At 37.4% G+C, this 26,066-nt stretch overlaps 1 protein-coding gene and 1 long non-coding RNA gene across 2 annotated transcripts; both read right to left on the bottom strand.

Annotated features, from left to right (window-relative positions):
- Positions 1–346: 346 nt before the first annotated feature.
- LOC133532617 (uncharacterized) lies at positions 347–4,486 on the bottom strand. Its single transcript, XR_009801729.1, has 3 exons — positions 4,386–4,486; positions 3,511–3,559; positions 347–417 (listed from the first exon to the last, which is right to left on the bottom strand). It is a non-coding gene; the product is annotated as an uncharacterized LOC133532617 (long non-coding RNA).
- A 14,011-nt stretch (positions 4,487–18,497) lies between these two features.
- LOC133532791 (reticulocyte-binding protein homolog 2a-like) lies at positions 18,498–21,591 on the bottom strand. Its single transcript, XM_061871642.1, has 2 exons — positions 21,378–21,591; positions 18,498–19,807 (listed from the first exon to the last, which is right to left on the bottom strand). The coding sequence occupies exon 2, from the start codon at positions 19,770–19,772 to the stop codon at positions 18,981–18,983; it is 792 nt and encodes a 263-aa protein (XP_061727626.1). The 5' UTR covers positions 19,773–19,807; positions 21,378–21,591; the 3' UTR covers positions 18,498–18,980.
- Positions 21,592–26,066: the final 4,475 nt, after the last annotated feature.

Raw genomic sequence — 26,066 nt, forward strand, 5'->3', positions numbered from 1 at the left:
CGATACAACGAGGAAATGCCGCCTGCATCCTTGGTAATGCTTCAAGGGCCTATTTTAGATTTAACTTAAGAGTAATCCTCTGTATACATATATCCATTATGTATATTGTTATTGTAAATAAAATATTAACTCATCAAATAGAATTAATTTAAACTTACTTTCAGAAGACGAGGACGATTCTTCGCTCGATGAACTTTTGAAGGAGGATGATGAAGAGGATTGGGTAATGGCTGATGGAGTAGAATGTTTTTAAATAATGATTAATAACACTTTTTTCAACAATATACTACATACAAAGAACACAGAGGGACCGTAAAGTCGGGTTATATTTGCCCTGGAAGGTAACTTCAGAAGACGAGGACGATTCTTCGCTCGATGAACTTTTGAAGGAGGATGATGAAGAGGATTGGGTAATGGCTGATGGAGTAGAATGTTTTTAAATAATGATTAATAACACTTTTTTCAACAATATACTACATACAAAGAACACAGAGGGACCGTAAAGTCGGGTTATATTTGCCCTGGAAGGTAACTTTGGCCAATTGGACTAATTTTGGTGCTGGTTTGAACGCTTTATTTCATAAACACAAATATCACTCAAACGCCAAGCTCCCGGGCGCAAGGGCAAATGTAATCTTTACTCGAAAGTGTGAAGGTTACTTTGACAGCGTCCGCCATGACACCTATAGTTGTCCTTGGCGCTGTGGGCACGACTAGTAACGACTTTAGGTGTTCTTGGAGTTCAAAGGGTTAATTGTTGCATTGAAATGATATCATAATTTTATCATATAGTTAGTTTTATTTGTCCATTAACATTTTTATTAGATGTTACTGTATGTGCTACTCAAGTGGGGCCAAAGTTACCCTTTGTTGGGTCAATGTCACTCGACCTTACGGTATTAAGGTATTTTGCTGGTCCTTTTCATTAAGAGCTAATGTAATCAATACTTGGAAATGAATTTAGGCTTAGTACAGGTATTGAATTACATTTTAAATTTGGTATCATGTCTAATCGATAATAATTATAAAATGCAGTACTTTTATCAAATTAAGACTGTATTTTAAAAAACAGCGGATTTTTATTTAAGCGCACAAAAACCGAACTAATAAAGAATTTTATTAGTGTTCTGTTATATAGTCTGAACTATGTAGTAGGTATCTTATGTAATCTTGGAAAAAAGTGCCTTATGTTGTGTGATAGCCAGAGATCGGACAAATTTGCGTCATTGCTCGCAATAATGTGGACATGACTCCAAAATTAATCAAATATGTAATCATTTAATTAATTTCTTACTTGACTTAAATTTTAATTCTTAGTCTATAAATACAAAAGTTTGTTAAAGTATAGATTTATTAAAGAAAATAATCAGTATTTTTTCCAAATTTTCTGCAGTTAGTCTTTTTACATCAAAAAGATACTTAAGTGCTGAAAAACTCCGCTCGCACTCCACTGATGGTAATGGGGCAAACTTAAGTAGTTTTATAGGAATATTATTATTCCAGTATAATTCAGAGTTTATTTTCTGTTCTTTGTTTAGTTTATCCCGATTTTGAGGTTATCGCCCACAACTTTTGTATTTATTGACTAGGAATTAAAATTTAAGTCAAGTAAGAAATTAATTAAATGATTATATATTTGATTAATTTTGGACTCATGTCCACATTATTGCGCGCAATGACGCAAATTTGTCCGATCTCTGGTGATAGCCAAACATCGATCAAATGAATTGACACCTCAAAGCAAAGTATACTATAGAGTTGACAGAACATGCAAAGCGACGAAATTAAAAACAAGTTTTTACATTCCTGACAACATATCGAAAACAACCTACGTAATTCAGTCGGGTTCATTGTTGCCCACCGAGCACCGGTGGGTAACAAGTTAAGAACAATACGTCTTGCGTTGGACCAAGCTAAGTTGGCAGCGATTTTGATAGCCCAGACTGTGCAAGTGTTATTTAAACGTCATAATTTCATAAAAGATTGACGTTTAAAATAGCACTTGCACAGTCAGTGGGTCAGCGTATCTCTTCTACTTCTACTGAAAGTTCCATAAGATCATCTCGTTCGGTCATCTCCACACCTCCCCCCCCCGCCCTTGTCGCCTCTATAGTATTGTTGCCCTGAGAATTCAGCCCCAAGTAAATGTGCCGAAAATAGGGTGCATATTATTACTTTTACTTTACGTGACGTAAAACTAAGGCGGTATTTTTTGACACGATGTTTGGCGACAAAATGGTGGCGGCTATCGACATAAAAGCGACATGATAGAGCATCACTAACACCTCTCAATAGTGGTAACGGCTATATCGTATCATTATCACGCGATAATATCGACAGTTACTTCGTGTCATCCACGATGACGCGCAGATTTGTCAAATGTAACCTTTAAAAACATGATATTACGACTCACGGCACGCGTCTTCGTGAATGACACGATCTATATATGTATAATGTGTAGGTATGTCTGTGTGATATGACTATATGAGTAGTGAATGTTACGTAAATAAATGTATAGATTAATGGCACATTTAAGAAAAAAATTGGAGTATTTTTGATATTTCACCGACACCTGTAAAAGTTGAATCTCCTATTCGTCCTTTATGTTTTCAATGTATTTAATGAAAGAATCTGCAATTGGTTTCAATATTATTAACAAAAAAAAAACTATGTTTTTTTTGGTGCAGTCATGGGATGTATGGCGCCATTAATTGTAAAACAAAAGAAAATCAGTGAAATATCAAACTTAAGTAGCTCTTATGGCTCGTGTCTATGGTAAAATGTTACCAAGCTTAGAATAAATTTGAAAATGGAAAAATCCAGAGGCCGTGAGTTCAAGTCTCAGCCAAGGCAGTAATTTTTCCATTTTAAAATTATTCTAAGCTTAATAGCATCGTTCGCAGACGTTTCTGTTAGTTAAATAACTTAATAGTTTAAAAAACACTAGATAAACACGCTTTTAAAAATGCTCGAGAAGTGCAAACACGACTATGATACGATATTCTATCATGGAATGTCCACAATGCCCTATCTTCCGGCTTCATCATCAGACCTAGACACCTAATCGTGGTCAAAGTTCATTACAAGACTTTTCTAACAAATCCAAACACAGCTATGATACGATGTTCCATCATGAAGTTCCAGTTCATATCTTCCGGCTCCATCATCAGATCAGTTTGACAGTACCATATTATTGTATTGTCATCAGAACTACATACAGCTGCCAATTGTTATGACGCTACGATCCTTGGAAGATGGTTAAATTAGTTACCTTAGATTCCATTACATAGTTAGTTACATACAGGTCGACCTAATAAAAGCGTGTTAAAAATAATTTAAAATGTTACCAATGGTTAAAACCTGATGATAAATACTTATTTTATTTCATTTTTATCATATTTCTGTCGCGCGTTCTTATCATATGTATCGATGGTAAAAGGTATCGTGTCGTGCTAGGTGTGCTTTGTGGTTTGGACGGGTAAAGGGTTAGTTAACCCATTATCGACTTACCGGATTCGTCATCCCATTTGTCTTTCGGTGCCGCTTGTACACTCAGGATCTGTAACAACATATTAACAGGATATAAAAGTAGGCTTCATAATGTTTGTGACACCTATTCTTTGACTATAAAGTATCTATTTATTTTAATTAGCATACATATTACATTATAATAAATAAGGCTTAAATACATATTGAAAAATTTTAGGGTAGAAAGGGGGTTTCATTCAATCCATTTGTGGATGGGCGGCACCGTCTTCGAACTCAAGCCACCTGGCAGCGGACTTAAAGCGGTGGCTCGTGCCTCGAATGCACATGCTGGTGGCGCGTATAACGATACAGGTCTCGTAGCCAACGTGCATATCGTTCACACTCCGTGGCGAACGAAACGCAACTGTCATAGTCGCACTAATATGGAAGAGTGATAGAGAGAGATAGTTACGATACGCTACGGAGCGTGAACGATTGTACGTTGGCTACGCGGTCCGAAATAAAAATAAATTGAATTGAATTGAATACAACATTTATAGTAACATCATATAGTGTTATGAAAAATACATAACTGCCAATTACACTTTATCAGGGCTGATATCAGACCCGATTTCGGGCCCGAGAAATAATATTTTCAAATCAAATTGCAAATCGTTTACAATATTTGAAATGTAAAAAAATGGTTCATATGCAAAAATATCAAACATTGAACAGTATTTTTTTCATTTCAAATATTGTCAACAATGTGCTGATATTCCGTGAAACGAAAACTATTATCACGCCCGAAATCGGGACTTATTTCGGGCCCGAAATCGAGTTATTTGGATGTAATTGGCGCTATAGCAACATTAATAAATAATAAATACAACAGCCAGTGAGAAAAAGAGAGTACTTACACTGAGGGCACACACCAGTAGCCCAATAGAAAGCCAACGCATCTTGCAGTCTTTATCTTCCGAATATAAGACTGAAGCCTAGGCGACTATGATTACCTCCTGAAAATCCGTGGCTTATATACTCCGAAAACCAGCATGAGCAAACAGTGTGAACTGCGGAGGGTAATAAATAATTTCGGCTGTCAACTGTTCAAATTTTCATTGTTCTTGGTTATAGGTATAGTAATGTTATTGATAATGGGAAAACAAATATACTGAATATGCTCGTGACTCCTTACCTCCGTCCGATATACCGCACCACGCATACATATGTGCAAGTTTCCAAAAAGTTGTCGGAAATATCAGGAATATCTATAGACTGCAGAGCTTAGAACACCGTAGAAAGTTAGCCTGTTTATAGGTATTCCTGGATATATTTCGGGGAGTGTGCGATGGGATTACATAATCTAATCTCCTCATCTCTGTTCTGCTCCCGTGGGACTAGACGCGAATTTGTGTTTCACCCTTACGTCGTTAATCTGCCGCTGATTCGCACTAAACGCTACGCATCCAGCTTCATCATGCGAACGGCTAAGGAGTGGAATTCACTTCCTGCAAATCAATTCCCAGTCCCCTATAACTTGGATCTTTTTAAATCGAGAGTGAATAGACTCTTTTAGGTAAGCATGTTCCATCCTAGACTGCATCGGCACTTTCCATCAGGTGAGATTGTGGAACTGCTTACCTACCTTACAAAAGGAAATTAAGGAAATTTTCAATTTGGGAACGGAAAATTTCGTTACCCACAAAATCGAAAATATGAGAACATTACGAAAATTTTCAATGCAGAAAATTATGGAAACAACAACAAATTCCCAATTACGGAAACATCACAGCTTCGAAAATGCGTGCTTTCAAGATTTCTAACAATTCTAACTAACAAACTTATATAGTAAAAGGGCAAGTTAAATAAATGCTTGTAATAAGTTTTTGGCAAAAAATTCATTTTTGGTACAAGCTTTTATCGCTGACTGTACTTTTTTTCCACAGGCAACTTGTTAGAGACAATTCTAACCCCAAACACATTGGTTTGCCTTGTTTTAATACAGAGTTCCTGGAGCAAAAAAAACATTGTTTTAATTGGTTAATAATATTGAAACCAATTGCATTAGCTTTCATTAAATACATAGAAAACATAAAGGACGAATTGGACATTCAACTTTGAAAGCATAAAGCGGTAGAAATATTACAGATGTCGGTGAAATATTAAAAATACTCCAAATTTTCTCTTAAATGTCCCATGATTGGTGCCGTTAACATATTTCGTTTGATTTATAAACTGCAGCTATAATTATAAACTAATTATAGGACAGGACCTCGTCATATGTGCAAAGTTTCATTACAATCCAACAGCACGTAATTTTGAAATGAGAACGAAACTCCCTCCGTTGAGGTGAAATTCAGCCGAGCTTGCTGGGGGCTCTTAATCAAACATTATCATGCTAAATAATAGCTTAGCTATCAAAACCCCTAGTGTACATTTATTCGATATTGTGACGTAAAGTACGCGTTTGCGTTAAGTCTCATTGTACGGGATTTAGAAACAGCGCGCCAAGCGGGACGTTTTGGGAACTCAGAATCCCATGCAAAATGAGACTTAACGCAAACGCGTACGTCAAATCTCGCTATCGAATAAATTTACACTATGGGTACTGTACCCCTAGTGTAAATATTTTCGACAGCGAAACGTGACGTACGCGTTTGCGTTAAGTGTCATTTTTTATGAGATTTTGACTTTCCAAAACGTCCCGCTTGGCGCGCTGTTCAAAAACCCATACAAAATGAGACTTAACGCAAACGCGTACGTCACGTTTCGCTATCGACTAAATTTACACTAGGGGTACAGAAGTGTCAAAAAATAGCGTCACGTACATTTGGTGTGGTGCAACTGCAGATGAAGACCATTTTATAACATGATCAGAGGAAACCGATAATGTAAGGGGGAGGGGTACTTGACTAGGTGGGAGACATGAACCATTTAAAAAAAAATTGCCTACTACCTAATTTAACCCTAACATTGACGAAGACGCGTGCCTTAGCTAGAATTTTTATGTATTTATTTAATCTTTATTGCACAAAAGAAAACCTTATAGTACAAAGGGCAGACTTAATGCCATGAGGCATTTTCTACCAGTCAACCTTTAGGTTAAACAGAGAGATTGAGGCGTAATGTCATGTTAGTAAAGGTTAAATTTCACAAATTGGGCGTCGTGGATGACATGAATTAATATGGTTCTAGTCTCTATAGGGAGCGTGCATGAACTGTAGGAGGCAGCACAGGAGCTGTCAGATTTTTGACGCGAAGCGTAAATGTGATGTTTATTGTTCCGATGTAGCCCACAAGATGGCAGAACCTACTATGCACAAGAAAACACTTGACGTGTAAATGTGCCTGTTTATGGTTCCGATTCAGACCACAAGATGGCAGACCCTCCAACGCGCACGGTCCCTATGAATCTAAAATAATAATTATAATAATTCAGCCTATATACGTCCCACTGCTGGGCACAGGCCTCCTCTCATGCGCGAGAGGGCTCGGGCTATAGTCCCCACGCTAGCCCAATGCGGATTGGGGACTTCACATACACCTTTGAATTTCTTCGCAGATGTATGCAGGTTTCCTCACGATGTTTTCCTTCACCGAAAAGCTAGTTAAATAATATTTTATTTATTTATCTTATTTCTTAGGAAAACTTACAGCTAAAGTAACAAAATATGTTTCGAAATAAAAACAGTAGGTAAGCCAATTACAAGTTTCCACAGGTAGAAACTGCGTAAAGTACATGACATGACGTGCGAAATTGCAAAATCTATAATAACTATTATGCTTATAATTATGTTGCTTAACAGTAAGCGTAAGCGTAAGCATATTCGCTCATTAGACAGCTTCCATCTGAGATGCCTTCGCGAAATTATGGGCGTCCATTGGTCTGACCGTGTTAGAAACACGGAGATCCTTAGGCGTGCCGATGTCGCTGGAATAGAGGCCTACCTAATGAGACGACAGCTACGATGGTGCGGTCACGTCTCCCGCATGTCCCAAGACCGAGTCGCGAAACGCATCTTCTACTGCGAACTGCAAGATGGAAAGCGCAAACAAGGCGGCCAATTCTTGCGGTTCAAAGATATGTGGAAACGGCATATGAAGAGAGCTTATATAGAGCCAACGAACCCTTAGTTAAGTACATAATAAAAGTTCAAAATAGATTTTGGAATATGTACAAAAATTTGTACTCAGGGTCTTAGGAGGTTAAAACAATGCATGCTTGTTCCATTTATTTGTTCATATTTCTATTTTCTTTTAAAGGTATGCTTTACTAATAATATCGGCCATTAGAGCCATGCAATAATGATTTTTTTTTTTTTTTTTATATTTCATGGAGACTTTGTGGTCTCTGCCTACCCCTCCGGGACATAGGCGTGATTATATGTATGTATGTACTTTGAAATTTTCAAAAATTCTTTAGCACATTGCTAATATAAAACGAATCTAAACTAAAATTATTAAAATGTATTTAATACTTACTTCATTCTTCATAAATCATACATTTCTAAATTTTAATTAATATACAATCATACAAACATACATTTTTAATTGAATCTTATTTCTGGAACGACCCATTATTATATATTGTATTTAATCAACTGTTTCGTCAAATGTATAGTTTTTAACAAAAGATTAAATTGATTAATAGACTACGCATAATATGGACAAATACTGCATTGTTCTTGCACAATGATTGGAACAAACATGTTGAACTGTGTTTATCTTGGAAGTGACGTAGTTCGGAAAATAACAAGAATAAGTATATACTACTGGCCTTAGCGTCTATTTCAGACGATCTATGGTGCAATGTCCAGAGACATTGCACCGCCTGGGACGGAGTTAAGGAAAACGCAGGGATGCCCAGCACCTGCGCCACCCTCTCGACCTCACTGGCCGGACCCACAGGAAAGGCAAGCGAATACGTGTGGAGCCAGGTTGGCTGCAGGAGTCTACCGCAGATTTCAGGTTGGACCCTACTCACGCCTAACGGGGACTCCGTCCCGGGTTTGATTTTGGAGCTTTCTTTCTGCTAGATAAGTTGCAACCCAATGCTAAGAGGCTTATCTCCCCTGTGACGAAGCGTAAGATGACGGCTTCCTTCGTGAACTTAGTCGCCTCTTACGACACCCTCGTTCTGGGGTGGTGCTATTCTTAAGTCGGACACCACACGGAAAACGGAGTATATAGGTATCCTTTGATGGTAAAAACTTTACAAAACTGTTTGAAATAAATAGATGAATAGCTTTTCTGGCAGAAATCGCGAAACATCTGGTTGACATAAGTATGGTGACCGAAGAGCTGGCATAAGCTCGGTCTCCCAGATATTAAATATTATAGACAATCTTATAAAAACAGACCTACTAGACGACGATATATACATATAAATAGTAAGTTAATTTTTTATATATCAAAACATCCATAACTCCGGAACAAATGTGACTGCGGCCGACAAAACGTCTCACTTTGTCGCTTGCCATAAGGACGACATTTGCTTGTATCTTTATACGAATAACCTGTAAAGGCATTCTAATGGCAAGCGACAATGTGGGACGTTTTGTCGGCCGCGGTCACAAATAAATAAATAAATATTAGGGGACATCTCACACAAATCGATCTAGCTATTTATATAAATAAATAAATGAAAATACATCCATATTATGTTGGTAATAACTTATTTAATGTGTGGAAAATATAATTACAATTATTACATATTTATTTACAGTAACAATATACATAATGGATATATACAAATGATTACTATATAACTAGCTTATATTTAAAATTCTAAAATAGGCCCTAGCGGCATTGTACCAAGGATGCTGGCGGCATTTCCTCGTTGTATCGCAATACTGATACGTTGTGCGAGGAAGCCGCCAGCTCTCCGATCACCAGTTACGCCAACCAGACGTTTCGCGATTTCTCCAAAAACCTTGTGCGCGCTGGGACCCCATGGACCTAGAGTTTCAACGCCAAATGGTACAAATTGGTACTCTCTACCGAGGCTCTTATATTTATTACGTTTCAAAATTTCGGCGCTTTCCGCCGCTGCGCCCGCTTTTACATTAGTCCGTTGGAGGTGGGACGGTGCCAGTGTAATTACAATTAGAAATGCACATGTAAAGACATCCAGTGAATAAGGCTGTCCATCCTCTCAGCGATCACCTTCAGGAGAGTGTTGGTACTGCCCCGCACGCGCTCGCCCAGGGACGCCACCCGCTTACGCAGCACGGCTTGGAAGCAGTCTGTTCTCCACGCAGCGAACATTCTTGACGCGCTGCACTCGCTGCAGCGCCAGAGCAGCCCCAACAACCTGCTGAAGCCGTTATTGTACTAGATGTGCAGAGCATTGTAGGCTTTTTTGGTGTAGTTACTCCACAGGTTGCACGTGTTGACAATACGTTTTGAACAGGGTTATTTTCACCTCCGTAGAACAACAACAAAATATAAACTTATAGACATAGAAAACATCCATCCAAATTCAGGAATAAATATCTATAAGTATATTCATCACACACCTTACCGGGATTCGAAACCATCGGCCTCATATTATCATCAGTCAAAATTCAAAATTCAAAAATTTCAAAATTCAAAAATTTATTCTGCAAGTAGGCCTCAAGGGCTCTTTTACAAGTCAATACAACATTTATAGTAACATCATATAGTGACATGAAAAATACATAACAACATTTATAAATACAACAGCCAATACCTGGGTAAACATTACATTATAATAATCTTAAAATAAATAATTACTACAATACAATAGAGATGTATAGTCTCTATGGTTAAAAACACATTAAATCTGGAGATGTAAAAGGTCCCCAATGTCAGAGTACTAATACTAATAAAATTTGGAGGTGTAAAGTCTCTCCAAGTGTCAAAATAAAAATTATACTAAATAAATAAACCGCGTCTGGACTGTTAAACTAGCAGTCTCATAAACTAATGCTACATTCTGTACATAACTAGTATGTACCAAGTCAAGTATATTATACAATATGACAGAGACGTATAGTCTCCACGGTTAATACATTAAGTTTGGAGATGTATAAGGTCCCCACGGTCTGAGAAAAATAATAATACACAATAATAAGATTTGGAGGTGTAAAGGTTCTCCAAATGTCAAAGAATAAAAAAAATAAAAAATTGTATGAAATACATGTTTCACGTCAAGAGACTGTTAAGCTAACAATCTTAAAACTAGTTCTACAGAATACATAACTACTATGTATTTAATATGTCAATGTCATCATCAAAATAACTAAAACATAACAAACATTAATACATAAGGTTAAACAGCTAGAAACAACAGCGCTATATGCCTCTCCGGGACACTGCACGCAAAACTATTACAGCTTTTGAGACTGGATACTTAGCCATGATTCCGTGTCTCCCATAAGTCAGTATTTGACGACCGGTCTAGCCTAGTGGGTATATAGTAACTACCTACTATATACCCGCTAGGCTAGACCGGTCGTCAAATACTTATTTGTAATAAACACACAAATAAATGCCATTACCAGGATTCGAACCTGGGGCCTCGTGTTTGTAGGCAGGGTCACCAATTAGGGTAAATTAAAACATGGCATTTCATAAAAATGGGACCCGGGTACGTCCTTAAACTACGTCCACAAGAGAGGTATGGGCATTGTGAATGTCATCTAGCTTAGTGTGGTAGGGCACAGCACAGCGGATATCATTCCAGATCTAGAGCAGAGCCCAACTGGGGAAGTACCTCCACCTTACAGAAAACCGCAGCTAAATAACACTAGACCCTACTCATAGTGTTGTGTTCCTGCCGGTGAGTAAGGTTGCCAGAGCTTAACGAGGGTTTACATTGCGGAGTGTTAGGGCCGGGAATTCCATCACCCGCCTGAAGAGGTTTCGAGCTGAAAGACCCTCAAGTGCTCCGAGGCGCGTTCAGCGGAGTAGGCTGGTGCAGCAGCATGAGTAGTGTCTAATGTTATTTGGCTGCGGTTTTCTGTAAGGAGATATTTCCCCAGTCGGGCTCTGCTCTAGGTCTGGAATGACATCCGCTGTGCTGTGCCCTACCACACGAAGCGAGATGACATTCACAGTGCGCATAAAGCCTGACCAGTAATATATAATCACGCACCATATTGCGGAATTTCATGGGAACTAAAAATTTCATACTAAACATGAACTGTCACTCTATACATGAAAATAACAGCGCCTTCTTGACAATGATCATATATTTCTGGTCGGTCTTTACCTCTGTTTTGGACGTAGTTTAAGGATATACTTACCCGGGTCCACACAACTAAATATACCGTAAAATGGGGTGAGTAGGGATAAAACTGACATTCAAACCTCGATAAAACTTTATTTTTACATGTGGCAAACTGATTTTTATACGACTGTACGACTGACATAAGGGCGGTCACAGACTAGCGTTTTATGCGAGCGTACGCGTACAAGCGTGTAAGCTCGTATAGACCAAATGCAGGGAAATGTAACGCGCTTATAAGCTCGTACATCAGATATATCGGAGCGGCCAAGGTGCTCATAAATATCTGAACACGCCTCTATTGTCAAGGCGCTAGAGTTCATATTCAGATACTTTTGAGCGCCTCGTCCGCCCTGATATATCTGATGGCGACTTTACCCCCGAAACGACCGACGCGCGTAAAATATAGTATTCTGAAACCGCGCCAACAACTACGAGTACTACTAGTACTAAAAAAACTTTGTGTAAACTTTTTGTTTGAATATGTCCCAATGCTCTAACTTCGCCTACCTATACAAGACCTATGGGACATATTTTGAGCAACTTTTGTCCAAGACTTTGGAATACAATGTTAAATATTTAAAAACACATTTTTTTATAGAATATGGAAAGAAAAATGTGAAATAATCAACCAAATAACCTATACAATAATTTTTGCTAATTGTTGTGTTGTAATTTTTTTTTGTTTGCTGGGTCTTTTATTGAGGTGTGCCAATAAAGAGTATTCTGTCTTTCTATATATACAATAACCTATACAAAATTTGTTTTTCTTTATGAATTACCCTTAAAACAATCATAAATCAACAATTTGTAATTACATATTTGGATAAGAGAATGTGAATTTAGGTATTTACTTAATAACATAAATTCTGCCTTTCCAATGAAATATCCTTAAAACAATAATTAATATTAAAGTGTTCCCCGCTGTGTGCGGGAAAATCCATTGAATCTTTGAATCATAAAATTACTGGACAATGTACTGTCCCGTATTGGTTTCGCTAAATTACGGAAAAAATGAAAAATTCGTGCCTTAAATACGGGACAACCCGTAAAATACTGGATATGTAGCATCCATTCTGAACTATGGCCTCATCCTATGGGGTAACTCTGTAGATGTTGAAAAGGGCATTCAAACTTCAAAAGAGATTTATTCGTCTAATTACTACTACAGTAGTAGTGGTAGACTTTTGTTCAAACAGTTCAAAATCTTACCTTTCGTATGCATAATATACAGGGTAAGTATACATTTTGTTTTTAAATTTTAACTAGGTATATTAAGTTCAAAGATTATTAAGTAATAAATAAATATTATAGGACATTGCTACACAAATTTACTAAGTCCCACAGTAAGCTCAATAAGGCTTGTGTTGAGGATACTTAGACAACGATATATATAATATATAAATATTTATAAATACTTAAATACATAGAAAACACCCATGACTCAGGAACAAATATCCATGCTCATCACACGAATAAATGCCCTTACCAGGATTTGAACCCGGGACCATCGGCTTCGTAGGCAGGGTCACTACCCACTAGGCCAAACTGGTCGTCTAGTATTGTTTAAAAAAGCATATTATTCAGGGTTGGCAAATACATGTGGAACATAATGTCGGACATATGTCCACCACTAACAGCAGGCAAATGTGAGCATATTTTCGCACATTTTCGGCGTTGTCTTCGTTTTTAGGGTTCCGTAGTCAACTAGGAACCCTTATAGTTTCGCCATGTCCGTCTGTCTGTCTGTCTGTCCGAGGCTTTGCTCCGTGGTCGTTAGTGCTAGAAAGCTGAAATTCGGCATGGATATATAAATCAATAAACCCGACAAAGTCGTACAATAAAATATAAATATTTAATTTTTTTGAGGGTACCTCCCCTACATGTAAAGTGGGGGTAATTTTTTTTTTTGCTTCAACCCTGCAGTGTGGGGTATCGTTGGAAAGGTCTTTCAAAACTAATAGGGGTCTTCAACAAACATTTTTTGATAAAGTGAATAGATTCGGAGATAATCGCTCCGAAAGATAAAAAAAATGTGTCCCCCCCTCTAACTTTTGAACCATAGGTCCAAAAAATATAAAAAAAATCGTGGAAGTAGAGCTTAAGAAAGACATTAAATGAAAACTATAGCGGACATGATCAGTTTAGCTGTTTTTGAGTTATCGCAAAAAGTTGCTCCCATAGTAAAAAGACACTTTAATTAGGTACTGATTATGCAAATTTGCCTATTTGTTTAACGCGTGTGAAAGGTACCGTTTCATCCCTTGGTTAACAATTTACTATACTTTAAGCTCCAGTTTAGCTTATTGTGACGGAAGAGTAACTACGGAACCCTACACTGAGCGTGGCCCGACATGCTCTTGTTTATTTTTTATGATACAGGAGGCAAACGAGCAGACGGATCACCTGATGGTAAGCGATTACCACCACCCATGGACACCTGCAACACCAGTAAGTAAGTGCGTTGCCGGCTTTAAGATAGGAGTGCGCTCTTTTCTTGAAGGTCGTATCGGTCCGGAATACCGCAGGCGACAGTTCATTCCATAGTTTAGCTGTGCGAGGCAGGAAGTTTCTGGAGGAACGCACAGTTGAGGACCAATAATTTTGTGTTAGATGGTCGGTTTTAACTGTTTAAATTTCATTAGCTTGTTAAGTAGCATAGACACGCAAATAGAGAAACAAACGCCAATTTCAAATTGATGGATAAGGACAAACGATTATAAAGGGCTTGTATGACTTGACAGGCTTTAAGTAAATATCATCTAAGCGCCACATTATCATAGACCGTTATATTATGTGCTTAAATAGTATGTTTTCTACTGGTCGACTGTAATGGTTGGATTAAGATGTCGTATAGCAAACTATAATTGCGTTCTTTTCATGTATGGGCTCCCACTCAACTATAATATTCATTTCGATACGCTGTAGTGCTTGATTATGTAATTGTTGTATATACTTACAATACTTTTTCTAGGAGTCATCTAAAATAATACCTTTTCTACTTAAAACCTAAATAATTAAAGAAAATTAGGTAAATATCTCAGTAGTACAGTCAGCATCAATAGTTGCGGATGAAACAACGCGCCAAAAGTATCTGACATCCCGCATAACTTTTCCAAATATAGATAAATTTCTAAAATTCATATTCAAAAGTAGGTATATCTTTTTACAATCTTAGTTGTTCTATAACTATACACTTTTTGTTAACAAAATGGTAGACTGTTACATAATGGTAGATACTTATGAAGCGTATACAAGTGTCTTCCCCGCAGCGCCACGTAATTGGTCAATTTTATTATTGTTGACTACAGCGTTTGCTTATGAATATTATAGTTGTGTTGGGCGCCCATACATGAAGAGTACGCAATTACAGTTTGGTATACGAAATCATAATTCAACCATTACAGCCGACGGGTAGAAAAAAATAATTAATTCGTTTATTATTCGGTTTGGAAAACAGGGAAAGCCACCAAAGATAATTTAGATTTTGGACCCGGGTATGTCCTTAAACTACGTCCAAAAGAGAGGTATGGGCAATGTGAATGTCATCTCGCCTTGTGTGGTAGGGCACAGCACAGCGAATGTCATTCCAGATCTAGAGCAGAGCCCAACTGGGGAAGTACCTCCACCTTACAGAAAACCGCAGCCAAATAACACTAGACCCTACTCATAGTGTTGTGTTCCTGCCGGTGAGTAAGGTTGCCAGAGAGCTCAACGAGGGGGGTGGGGTTAGGGTCGGCAACGCGCATGTAACTCCTCTGGAGTTGCAGGCGTACATAGGCTACGGAGACTGCTTACCATCAGGCAGGCCGTATGCTTGTTTGCCATCGAATAGTATTAAAAAAAAAATTAAAAAAATAAATAATCGCTAGACTTACAGCTGTATAGGGATAAATAAGAATATCAATATTTCAGTTAATATACTTTATTTTAACCTAAGTTATCTTGAACTTTTGACCTTTAATTATAATTATCAATAGGGAGTATTACTGCAATGATCTGCCGCCAGAGTGCAGCACTAGCACCTTTCATAAACCATAGAGTAACTTATACATACTGTGCCTTAATCTTTTTTTTGTCAAGTTATTACAGATAATAAAATATGACATTGATGCATCAAGGCGGTTTGTTTGCAAAGGGCCTACCGGGAGACGCGAAAATCGAAATTTAGTTATCTGCCTCTTCATCGCCCGAATATGCAAGAGTGATAGAGAGGTTAAATAACCAAATTTAGATTTTCTTGTTTAGATCGGTAGATTTTCAAATTGTGATGGATTGTGGAAGTGGCGCCACCTACGCAGAGTTTCGCGTAATATTCCCTATTCCGTATGGAAGGTAGAGGCAAGGAACAAAATCTCAATATACCAAAAAGTGTCCGACAAAAAACCATAAACAGGTAGCGCTACAATACCTAGAATACATGAGAAAAAAATCTAATCATAGACAGCGCACTTCACTCCGTCAATAACGCCTAGGTTCTTAGCTACTCTAGCGCTACTCAGGAGAGATTTGGAACTATTATTTATAGCTAACAGATGGACACCTGCAACAATTCTGCCTAAGGAGTTTCTGTTCCTTGCCTCTACCCTCTACCTTCCATACTATTCCGACATAGGACTTTTCGTGGCCAAATAAAGGGCTTGACAAAATGAACCATCGACAAATCTGTTATCGATAAGTTTTACATATATCAATAAACAGAAAAGCATATGTGATGTACCGTTCAAGAAGTTTCAAGACTGTAAATCGTTTAAGTTACAAATCGATACTGCGGCCAAGGATTTATTTCTGTAGGTACGAAATGGTGCAAAATAGTTATTTCTTTACAAGGGGCCAAAGTTGTTGTTGAACCGCTCGTGCTAATATTGATACCCGAGCAAGCGTATGATTCCAAAATTGAACCACGAGCGTTGCGAGGGTTTCAAGGTACGAGGGTTAACCAACTTTGCCTCCGAGTGGAACACAAAAAAAATTTCACCACACCAACGCGAGGAAAATACTATAATAAACACCCCTATAATCGAACAGGCACCAGTAATGTGATGACAAATCCTGTAAAACAAGTATTTACCGTCAGTTTTTAATCGTTGGCTACATTTTACCATAAACAAGAGCCATAGAGCTGCTTAAGTTTAATTTTTCATTGATATTTGTTAGTTTGAAAATTAATGGCGTCATACATCACATGACTGGAGCAAAAAAACATAATTTTAATTGTTTAATAATATTGAAACCAATTGCAGTAGCTTTCATTAAATACATAGAAATCATAAAGGACTAATTGAACATTCAACTTTTAAAACATAAAGCGGTAGAAATTTTACACATGTCGGTGAAATATCAAAAATACTCCAAATTTTCTCTTAAATGTCCCATGATTCGTGCCGTTGACGTAACTATAAAATACCAAAAAAATCGAATCGAATTAAATCCAAATGATATGTTCATTTCATAAAAAAATATCATTCAAAATCACCACTTAAAGGTCAATTCTACGAGCTAACATAAGGAAACAACTCAAAGTTTGCATCTGATTACTTTGTGGATAAAATGCATCTTTCTCGTTAGTCTTTGAACAATCAAGAGGGCTTTTACCAGTTGGTGTGGTGAAAATTAAATCAATTTGACTGTACATGTATTTTATATTCAAAATGTATAAAAACGAGAGATGTAGTATACAGTTCCAAAATCATAGAAATCTACCAAAGAATTAGCAGACGTGTCCTGTACTTCGCGTTAGCTATCTTTAATAATGTTTTTTCTGCTCCAGCACTTTTATTTGTCAATTTACCAGCCAGTCAGCCAGTGCCAAACTCAAAACCAGCCAGCCAAATTTGCCAGTGAAATGAACCTCATAGGAAGCGCGGCACGTGGGGCCCCGGCGCCCGTCTATAAGATCGCAACAGCAGTGTTGTTAGGAATATTCATACAATATTATGCAACTGTTGTATTTTTTTGATGCTGAATTGTAGGCAAAGATTTACAAACCAATAAATACATTGATTTTATTTATCATTTTAGGTGTTTGCTGCTGTTTTAGAAAAAATATTGCGTGCTTAAAATTCTCGGGCTTGTCTTTACGAAACTCAACTTCGTTTCGTTTTGTAACTTCGGCCCTTGCATTTTAAGAACCCGTATTACGTCCCTGTTGCACAAAATACTATAGCATAGATACCTAACTCTAACCAAAGAGAATTTGAAATATAGGTCCAAAGAAAGAAAATTTTGTAGCCACAGTAAATTTACTGCTATATTTAGATACATGATTAAAACTTTTAGAACGCCATTTGACTTTGATCCTCATTCTTTCACTGATATATATTAAATTTGTTAAATGTCAAAAAGTAGCGCCATCTTACCCGGCATAACCCAAGGGTTGCGGCGCTATCGCTCGAAACGATGCCGAACGAACGAACCAAAGCCTTCGATCTATTAGATGGCGCCACTTTTTGATATTTAACAACTTCACTGTAGCTATGATATGTTGTTAAATTCATTTGTAAAGCATGCTGTGTATACTTATGTTTCATTTATTTTTTGAATCAAGTTATCATAACATTAATACAGCTTACGCCAAAGCTTTACGTAGATTCATAACTTAAAAACTACTTGTTTATTAACTAAAAACTAACTTACTTCTACGAATATCTATCTTGCATCCTTTCAAGCACTCCCTTTCACTCAGATATCAGCCTTCCTATCCCTGTCGCAAACAGATCACACTCTGGTAGTGCCGTGAGTAAGGAGTTAGCGAGAGCAGTTGCGCGCAGTACGGGGGAGTGCAGGCGCAGACGAGTACGCGTGCGCAGTATGGTCAGTAGGGGCAGTCGCCTCCGTCTACTACAGTACGCATCAGGTACAGAAAGTTTTAGAAAATTTTTAGGGAGGCCAATACTGTCTATCTTACACCTCAAAACCTTACTATAAAGCATGCTAATCCTAGATTTCTACGTAGCTCTAGTGAATGTTCATGTTCACATGATATTGTACGATTTCTTTTAAGTTTACCCAATAAAGTAAAGTAAAGTAAACACGTATCAGTGAAAGGATACGGATCAAAGTCAAATGGCGTTCTAAAAGTTTTAATCTTGTATCGAAAGATGGCAGTAAATTTACTTTGGCTCCAAATTTTTTTTGACAATCCACTTCCTTTTCAAATTCTCTTTGCTCTAACTAACGTTTTGATAATATCGATAGGTACATGTCGATATTTTATTTTGTCAATCACTTGTTTTTGCCTCGAATGGGTTTAAACACACCCCTATCTCCTTTTAAGAAACCAGTACTCGGATTGTCCTGAGTTACGCTTCTGTACGTAAACGATTATCGGATCCTTTTTCTTTCTGCCCAAAGCTTCCACCATCTTCTGTCCATTATCGTCCAAATCTAAATACGTAACCTCAGGTCGTACTTCTTTGTCATTATTAATTAATTGTTCTTCTTCTTTGCCATCATTTTCTAGGTGTCTATTTTTATTCTTTAATTTTTCATCTTCTAGTTTATTAGCTTCTGCGTTAGCACAGACCTGGTTTTCTTGTTTTACTATACCATTATTCTTTAAAATATTATCTTTTTTTTCACGGACTTCGGGTTTATTAACTGTTTCCTTTTCTTGTTCCGTGGTTATTTTTTCTGCTTCTTCATGAGCTTGCGAGTTTTTATTATTATTTTGTTCGGTTTTTTCACTCAAACGGTCTTGTTTTTTATCAGTATCAGATTTAATATCATTTTCGTGTACCTTTTTCAAATTATGATCTTGTTTCTCACTTGTATCAGATTCCTGTTCCTTTTTCAGTTCCGCTTCTTTTTCTCTCTCTAGCTTCGCCTTTTCTCTGTGATGATCAATCTCTTCTAGATCGTCGTCTACCAATTGACAGTCGTTGACAGAGAGCTGTAGCACTATCTCTTTCTCCTCCTCTTCCTCGACATGCTGCTCTATGGATAGCTTGAGGAGACGGATGTCGAAGTGTTCGTGCTCTATGGTCAAATTGTTGAGGAATTGTCCTAGTTTTTCGACTATCTGGTCGATTTGTTGTTCTTTCTCTGGTGACATTTTGATGCAGTTTGGTCGTCGTGGTGGATCTGAAACTGTAATTTAACATTAAAAATATATGCCTATAAGATTTGAGGACAATTTGCCTCAATTCCTCGTTGATCCTATCATTAGAGCTGGGTTTTAAAAAAATGGGACCAACTTGGAACTCGAAAAATTTCTTGGAACTTTCAAACAATTATTTTTTTCTCGAATAGGTTCAGAAATGACAGAGTGTTAACTCTTGAGGCAACATAAGTACATACAAAAAGAGTACGGTCGAATTGATAACCTCCTTCTTTTAAAGTCGGTGAAAAAATATTTATTTTTAACCTTTTAACCACCGTAGTCTGATGTATAAGACAATATCCAGCTCATTTCGCCGCAGTCTAATAAATCAGCAAAAACTTTGTGTTACTTCGTACCGGCGGCGACACAAGCACGCACGCAAAAATTATAAGTGGTTAAATGATATTATAACCAAAGTTTTATTTATTCACTTTTTTGTATCTTTTATTGACAGGATTTCTCAAATTGGAGTACAGAGATTGTTTTGTTCAGAATTCACGAAAAGTCTCAACGAGTTTTGTAAAAAATATATTGAATGGTTATAAATTTGGATCAAAAACTTTGGAGAAAACTTTTTCTGTGGTCATTAGAGAAGTAAACGATTTGGATATCCTTTTTAAATAAATAAATAAATATTAATGGACATTATAACACAAATTCTAAGGATTTTATCATACAAGGAGCAGAAGGTGCCTAATTGCCTTAAAGGATAAAGTAATAATATTAGTCATGAAGTGTATCTTAGTTTATGATCTCAATAAGAAAGATGCATAATTTTTTTTTACAATATTTTATTACGTAACTCATAAGAATTAATATCATTAAGAAAGAAGATTTTTTTAAAGCATTATGAGGTTTGAAGCTTGATTTTTTTTATAATTATAAGTAATCTTAACTCATACTACTAACTCATAATACTTAATTGTTTTATAAGGCGGCAAAGTTGTTGTTTAACTGCTCGTGGTAATATTGGTACCGAGTATAGCGAGTGGTTCGCCAACTGGAATCTTGAGCGTTGCGAGGATATCAAGGCAGTTAAAAAGGGTGAAACAAACTTTGCCACCGAGTGAAACACAAAAATGTTCACCTCACCTCACCAACGCGAGGAAAATACTAAATATGAAATACTAAAAAAGTCAAACCAAATAAAATCAACGTAATTAAAAAGTTATCATTCAAAATGACCATTTAAAAGTCAATTCTACCAGCTAACATAAGGAAACAACTAAAAATTTGCATGTTGCATTATCGGCACTGGTCTTCTCTGCATTTATCTCTACTAACAAAATATGGACCATGTTTGTCTGAAATAAATGCTTTTTTTTTTAATTTTTTTTTTTTTAAACAATTCACTCTATTTATTGACAATAACAATATACATAATGGATATATACAGATGATTACTATAACTTTATTTTTATTTTATTTTTATCGTAAAAATGCAACTTTCTCATTAGTTTTTGAACAATTAAGAGGGCCTTTACCAGTTCGTGTGGTGAAAAAGTTTTTGACCCATTTGAGGCTATTAATTAAAAGAAATATTAACAAGTAAAACACCTTGACTAGGGAGCGCCAGAGATAAACTTAGGATCTGAAACAAACAATATTAACGGTTAATAAACAAAATATAAAATAAACCTGCCAAGTGCGAGTCGGGCTCGCGCACCGATGATTCCGTATAATTAGAGTAAAGAACCCCTAAATGTGTCGTTTCAAGAAAAAGTCTCACTTTGTCGCTTGCCATAAGGACGCTTTGACAGATTATTCGTATAAAGATGTAAACAAATCTCGTCCTTATGGGAAGCGACAAAGTGGGCCTTTGAGTAGGCTTCGACACAAATAAGTTCTTAAGAGGCGGTTAACACAAAATTCAAGTTTTTATAATTAATTTTACATTTTCTATTAATATATAGATGGTATGATCGTATAGATGTGCTATACGCGTGCGCCCGTGAGGGACAGACAATATAGTATTATTGTTTAGTTCTGTTTTATAGATAAGTACGTTAGTTTTTCTTTATCACACTTGCTCGAAAAATCTTATTTCATGCAGGCCAAAGGCCTATATTATTCCCGTTGGAGTTATGGATTATAAAAAAAGCTATAACTAGTTAAATAAAAAAAGCTTTAAGTAGCTATCTTCGATGCCTAACCTATATCGCACCCAGTAGGGCTAAGATGGTCGGCTCTTTATCATTTGTCACCATGCCTGTCACGTTCTAACAAGTATGTAAGTGCGAAAGTGACGGGCATAGTGACAAGTGATAAAAATGGAACCATGATGCCGCCGCAGGCTGCCACCGCAGGCCATATTAATTGTTAAGACAAAAATGTCTAACCTGTCAAGAAATGACAAAATGGCGGACGAATGTTTGTTGTGTCACCGTTTTTAAGAATTATTTCGCTTAAAATTTAGTTTTTTCTTCACAAGTGTGATGAAAAACATTGTGTGTAACTTCGGGGGTAAAAATATTGCAAACTCGGGTCTTTAATTCCCTCGTTTCCAAAATTTCACTTACCCCCGCGTTCCACAATGTACTTTAATGTATTATAGACAATATTTATTGTAACAAAGGATTTTTCTACTTACGGATAATAATAGTGCAAACTCCATGTTGGAATATGAACCGACGCGACACATAGTTTCAGAACAACTGAGTAAATTTCGCCCATAACGTACGTAGGCGTAGAAAATTGTATCAATATTGGTTTAGCTTTGTTTCTAATGCGTATTGTCGTAACCAGGCATTTGAGAGCCATGTGTCTTGCTTTGTTATTGAGAATATTTTTTGCTAACGAATTTATATGCGAAAATTAGCAACGTGAAAGAAGAAATTGAGTACCGGGAACCCGGTCGGCGGGTTCTCTGTTCGTAGTCGCTTTCCTCTACAAAGCGGGAAAACGCTGGAATCGGCTACGAGCGTAGCGCTACGAAAACGTTGGTAGACCATTCTCAAAAATTCTGGAAAATTCCGTGAAAAAATTTCTGGAAACTAATGAAAAAAATTCTGGAAACTTTCTTAAGAATATTCTCATGAAAGTTATTGTAACTCAATGTTGTTAAGAGGGTAGTAGACCACGTATTCGTCCATAAAAAAAGAGAAAACGTTTTTCCACTTCTAAATATTTCCATTCTCCATGATTTTTAGTATGTTATTGACAAAATGAAAAGCGAGGTCAATAGGTTTTCCATTTTTTTCCAAATTTGCAATACGCCTTGAATATAGCTATTATGCTGATGCGATCGACATCAAAGTCAAAGTTTAGTGATTTGTTAAGATTTAGTTAGTGGAATCCGTTTACTCCCGAAATGGAAATTTCGTAAAAAAAAGTGCCTAGCTAAGCTATTCTTCCCTCTAACTGGTGAAGGATTTGCCACACTGGATGCGTTCTGCGGTCTGCGGTCAGGTCAGGTCAAATTGAAATGTATGCAATGACCTGACCGTGACCGCAGACCGCAGAACGCAAAATGCAGAACACAGTGTGGCAAATCCCTGACGATTGTTTCATTTACCTAAATTTACGTCACTCATTGGGGTCTAGAGTTAGACCAAGCTATGTTTTGGCAGCTATTTTGATAGATCGTAATTTCCTAAAAGTTTGACGTTTACACTATCCGTTGATACATAAATATACACTAACTGGTGGACGTAACTGGTGACCGAAGAGCTTCCTCGCACAACGTATCAGTATTTCGATACGAGGAAATGCCGCCAGTATCCTTGGTACAATGCCTCAAGGGCCTATTTTAGATTTAAGCTAGTTATAGTAATTATCTGTGTACCATTTGATTGTTATTGTAAATATTTCTAGCCAATAAATATACACTCGAATAATACGAACATATTATAACATTATATATCAACTTTTCTAATATTATAAAATAAATGCGATGATAACTTTGTGTGCATTTGTGTGTCTTTCTGTCTGTCTGTCTCTTGCCTCTTCAGGCTTAAACCGCTGAACCTTTGGAGATACTTTGAGGCCCGCAGAAGGACATAGGATAGATTTTTTTTATTGACAATCATCATCATCATGCTCTACTCAACTCCGTGCTCGAGGCACACCCGGAGTGTGACTTGTTTGTGAGTAGGGTTGCCAGATCGAAAGGCGCTATTATCGGGAAAAGATATCAATTTTTCGGGATTTTGGGACTGAAGTCGGGAAAAAAAAACGTTCAAATTATAGTAATTGTATTAATAACAACGATATTTTACATTATTGGCACTACGTCAGCTGCTCTGCCCATAGACGTTTTTATATAAAAATAATATAAATTCTTTGAGATCTTGAACAAAAAAAAATGTCTTCTCATTATCTACCTATACTATCATACTTATACTTATTAGGTATCAATAATCAACCAAATTTATGGAAATAATTTATTTCTTAGCTTGCCACATATATTTTATATTACTTTTGACCGATTTTACCATTTCTTGGCCTTTTTCGCTATTTAAGCTAGACTTGAAAGTCATGCAGTTTTCGTCAAAGTTGAGTCGAATCATTACTTCGGCTTTAATTAGATCTATTCCCATTCTATTTCTTTCTTTTGTGTAGAGGTAAGGCAAACGCGCTCCCGCCCCGCACCGCACCCCTCACCGCACAATCTCACGCCAGCTCGCCACGCGCGCCCCGCGCGCGCGCAGTCAGACGCCCTTGACGCGGGTCGCTCGCTCGTTCGCTCGGCGACAGTTCGGAACTTGAAATTATTGTTTTATTATAACGTGAAGGTGTTTTTCGGGACAGTCTTCACTTCGTCGGGAATCGGGAACACATGCTAAAAATCGGGAGAATCCCGCCAAATCCCGACCATCTGGCAACCCTATTTGTGAGTGCAATCGGACGACTGATGACTGAGAGTAAGAGAGTGATACAAATACAAATACAAATGTTTATTTCTTAGAATATGGTACAAAGATAGTCAATTCATAATAAGTGCATCATATTCTGCCTCTATCGGCGTAGAAATATTATAAACTAGCTGTGCCCGCGGCTCCGCCCGCGTGGTATTCGGTCTGTGTCAGTAACTGGGTCATTCACAGCAAATTTTTCTGCCTCTCTGCTGGAGGTGGAGCTTGAAGTAAAGTTGACAGATGGATACGCTAGAGGACTGTAGTCTAGATAAAATATTTTACAATTAGGTACCACTTAATAAAACTACACTCCAAAATCATTTCTTATTTTTTTTCAAATCCGTCCTTATTCAAATTTTTGACGTGATTTAAACGACATACAGTAGTAGATGTATATCGGACAATACAGTTCCACTTTTGTATTTTTTTTACGTCCTTGACTGTACCTATCCAAATCATGTCCATGGAAAATATCATCCAAATCGGTGCTCCAGACCAATCAGACTAAGCATGAAAAGGTAAGAAATATACCCATAGAAATCCATACTTCCGAACACTATCGAATTTAGGTGTAATACCTATTAGTTAGAAGTAGGATTACAGGAAAGGAGAATACTCGTAGATATCAAAAACTTGAGGCCGAGTATTTACATTTTGTTTACAGTTATGTTTATGTATGCACAACTAAATGTATATGTACATATAATTATATCTACAGTTACATACTAATAATTAGGTATGTAATAGTATATTTACATAACATTGACATTTTACAATATTTATTTGTACACCACATTGCGAGTCTCCCCGGCGGGCATCAACACGAATAGCTCCGTGCAGCTGGTAACGCGCGAGCACGTCACGTAGAGCTGCCCGTGCGAGAAGCAGCCCGTGCACAGGTCCACGCCAGCGGCGCGCAGCGTCTGCCTCTGCGACTTGTTGATGTTCATGGCGAAGCAGGCGCTCACGGAGAACTGTAGGCGCTTGAAGTGGAACGGGAAATTGCTCAGGATGAGGGGGATGCGCGGGATGAACACGACTTCTGCGGCACCGCACTCCGTCAGGATCTGCACCTCAATGAGGTTACGCTGCAGCTGCACTACTTTTAGCTGGGTTCCGTTGCATAACTTCGGAAGCGACAAATTCCGAAAAAGCATGATTGTAACTCCAACTTTCGGGGTTAATGTGTGTGCTGGGAGTCCTGAAGCACTCAATGAGATAAGGAACTAAGGAACTCTACCACCCGGTAGAGTTCCTTAGTTATGTTGTGACATTGCCTTCATCCAAGACAGTGTTAATGGAATTATATACTGCATGTTCACCTTCGATTTCCGCCTGCTAATTTTTCTGCGTGAGCATGGACCGTTCCTCTATGGGCGTGAGTATGGAT

This window comes from Cydia pomonella, chromosome 27 (assembly GCF_033807575.1).
Source record: "Cydia pomonella isolate Wapato2018A chromosome 27, ilCydPomo1, whole genome shotgun sequence".
Lineage (NCBI taxonomy): Eukaryota > Metazoa > Arthropoda > Insecta > Lepidoptera > Tortricidae > Cydia > Cydia pomonella.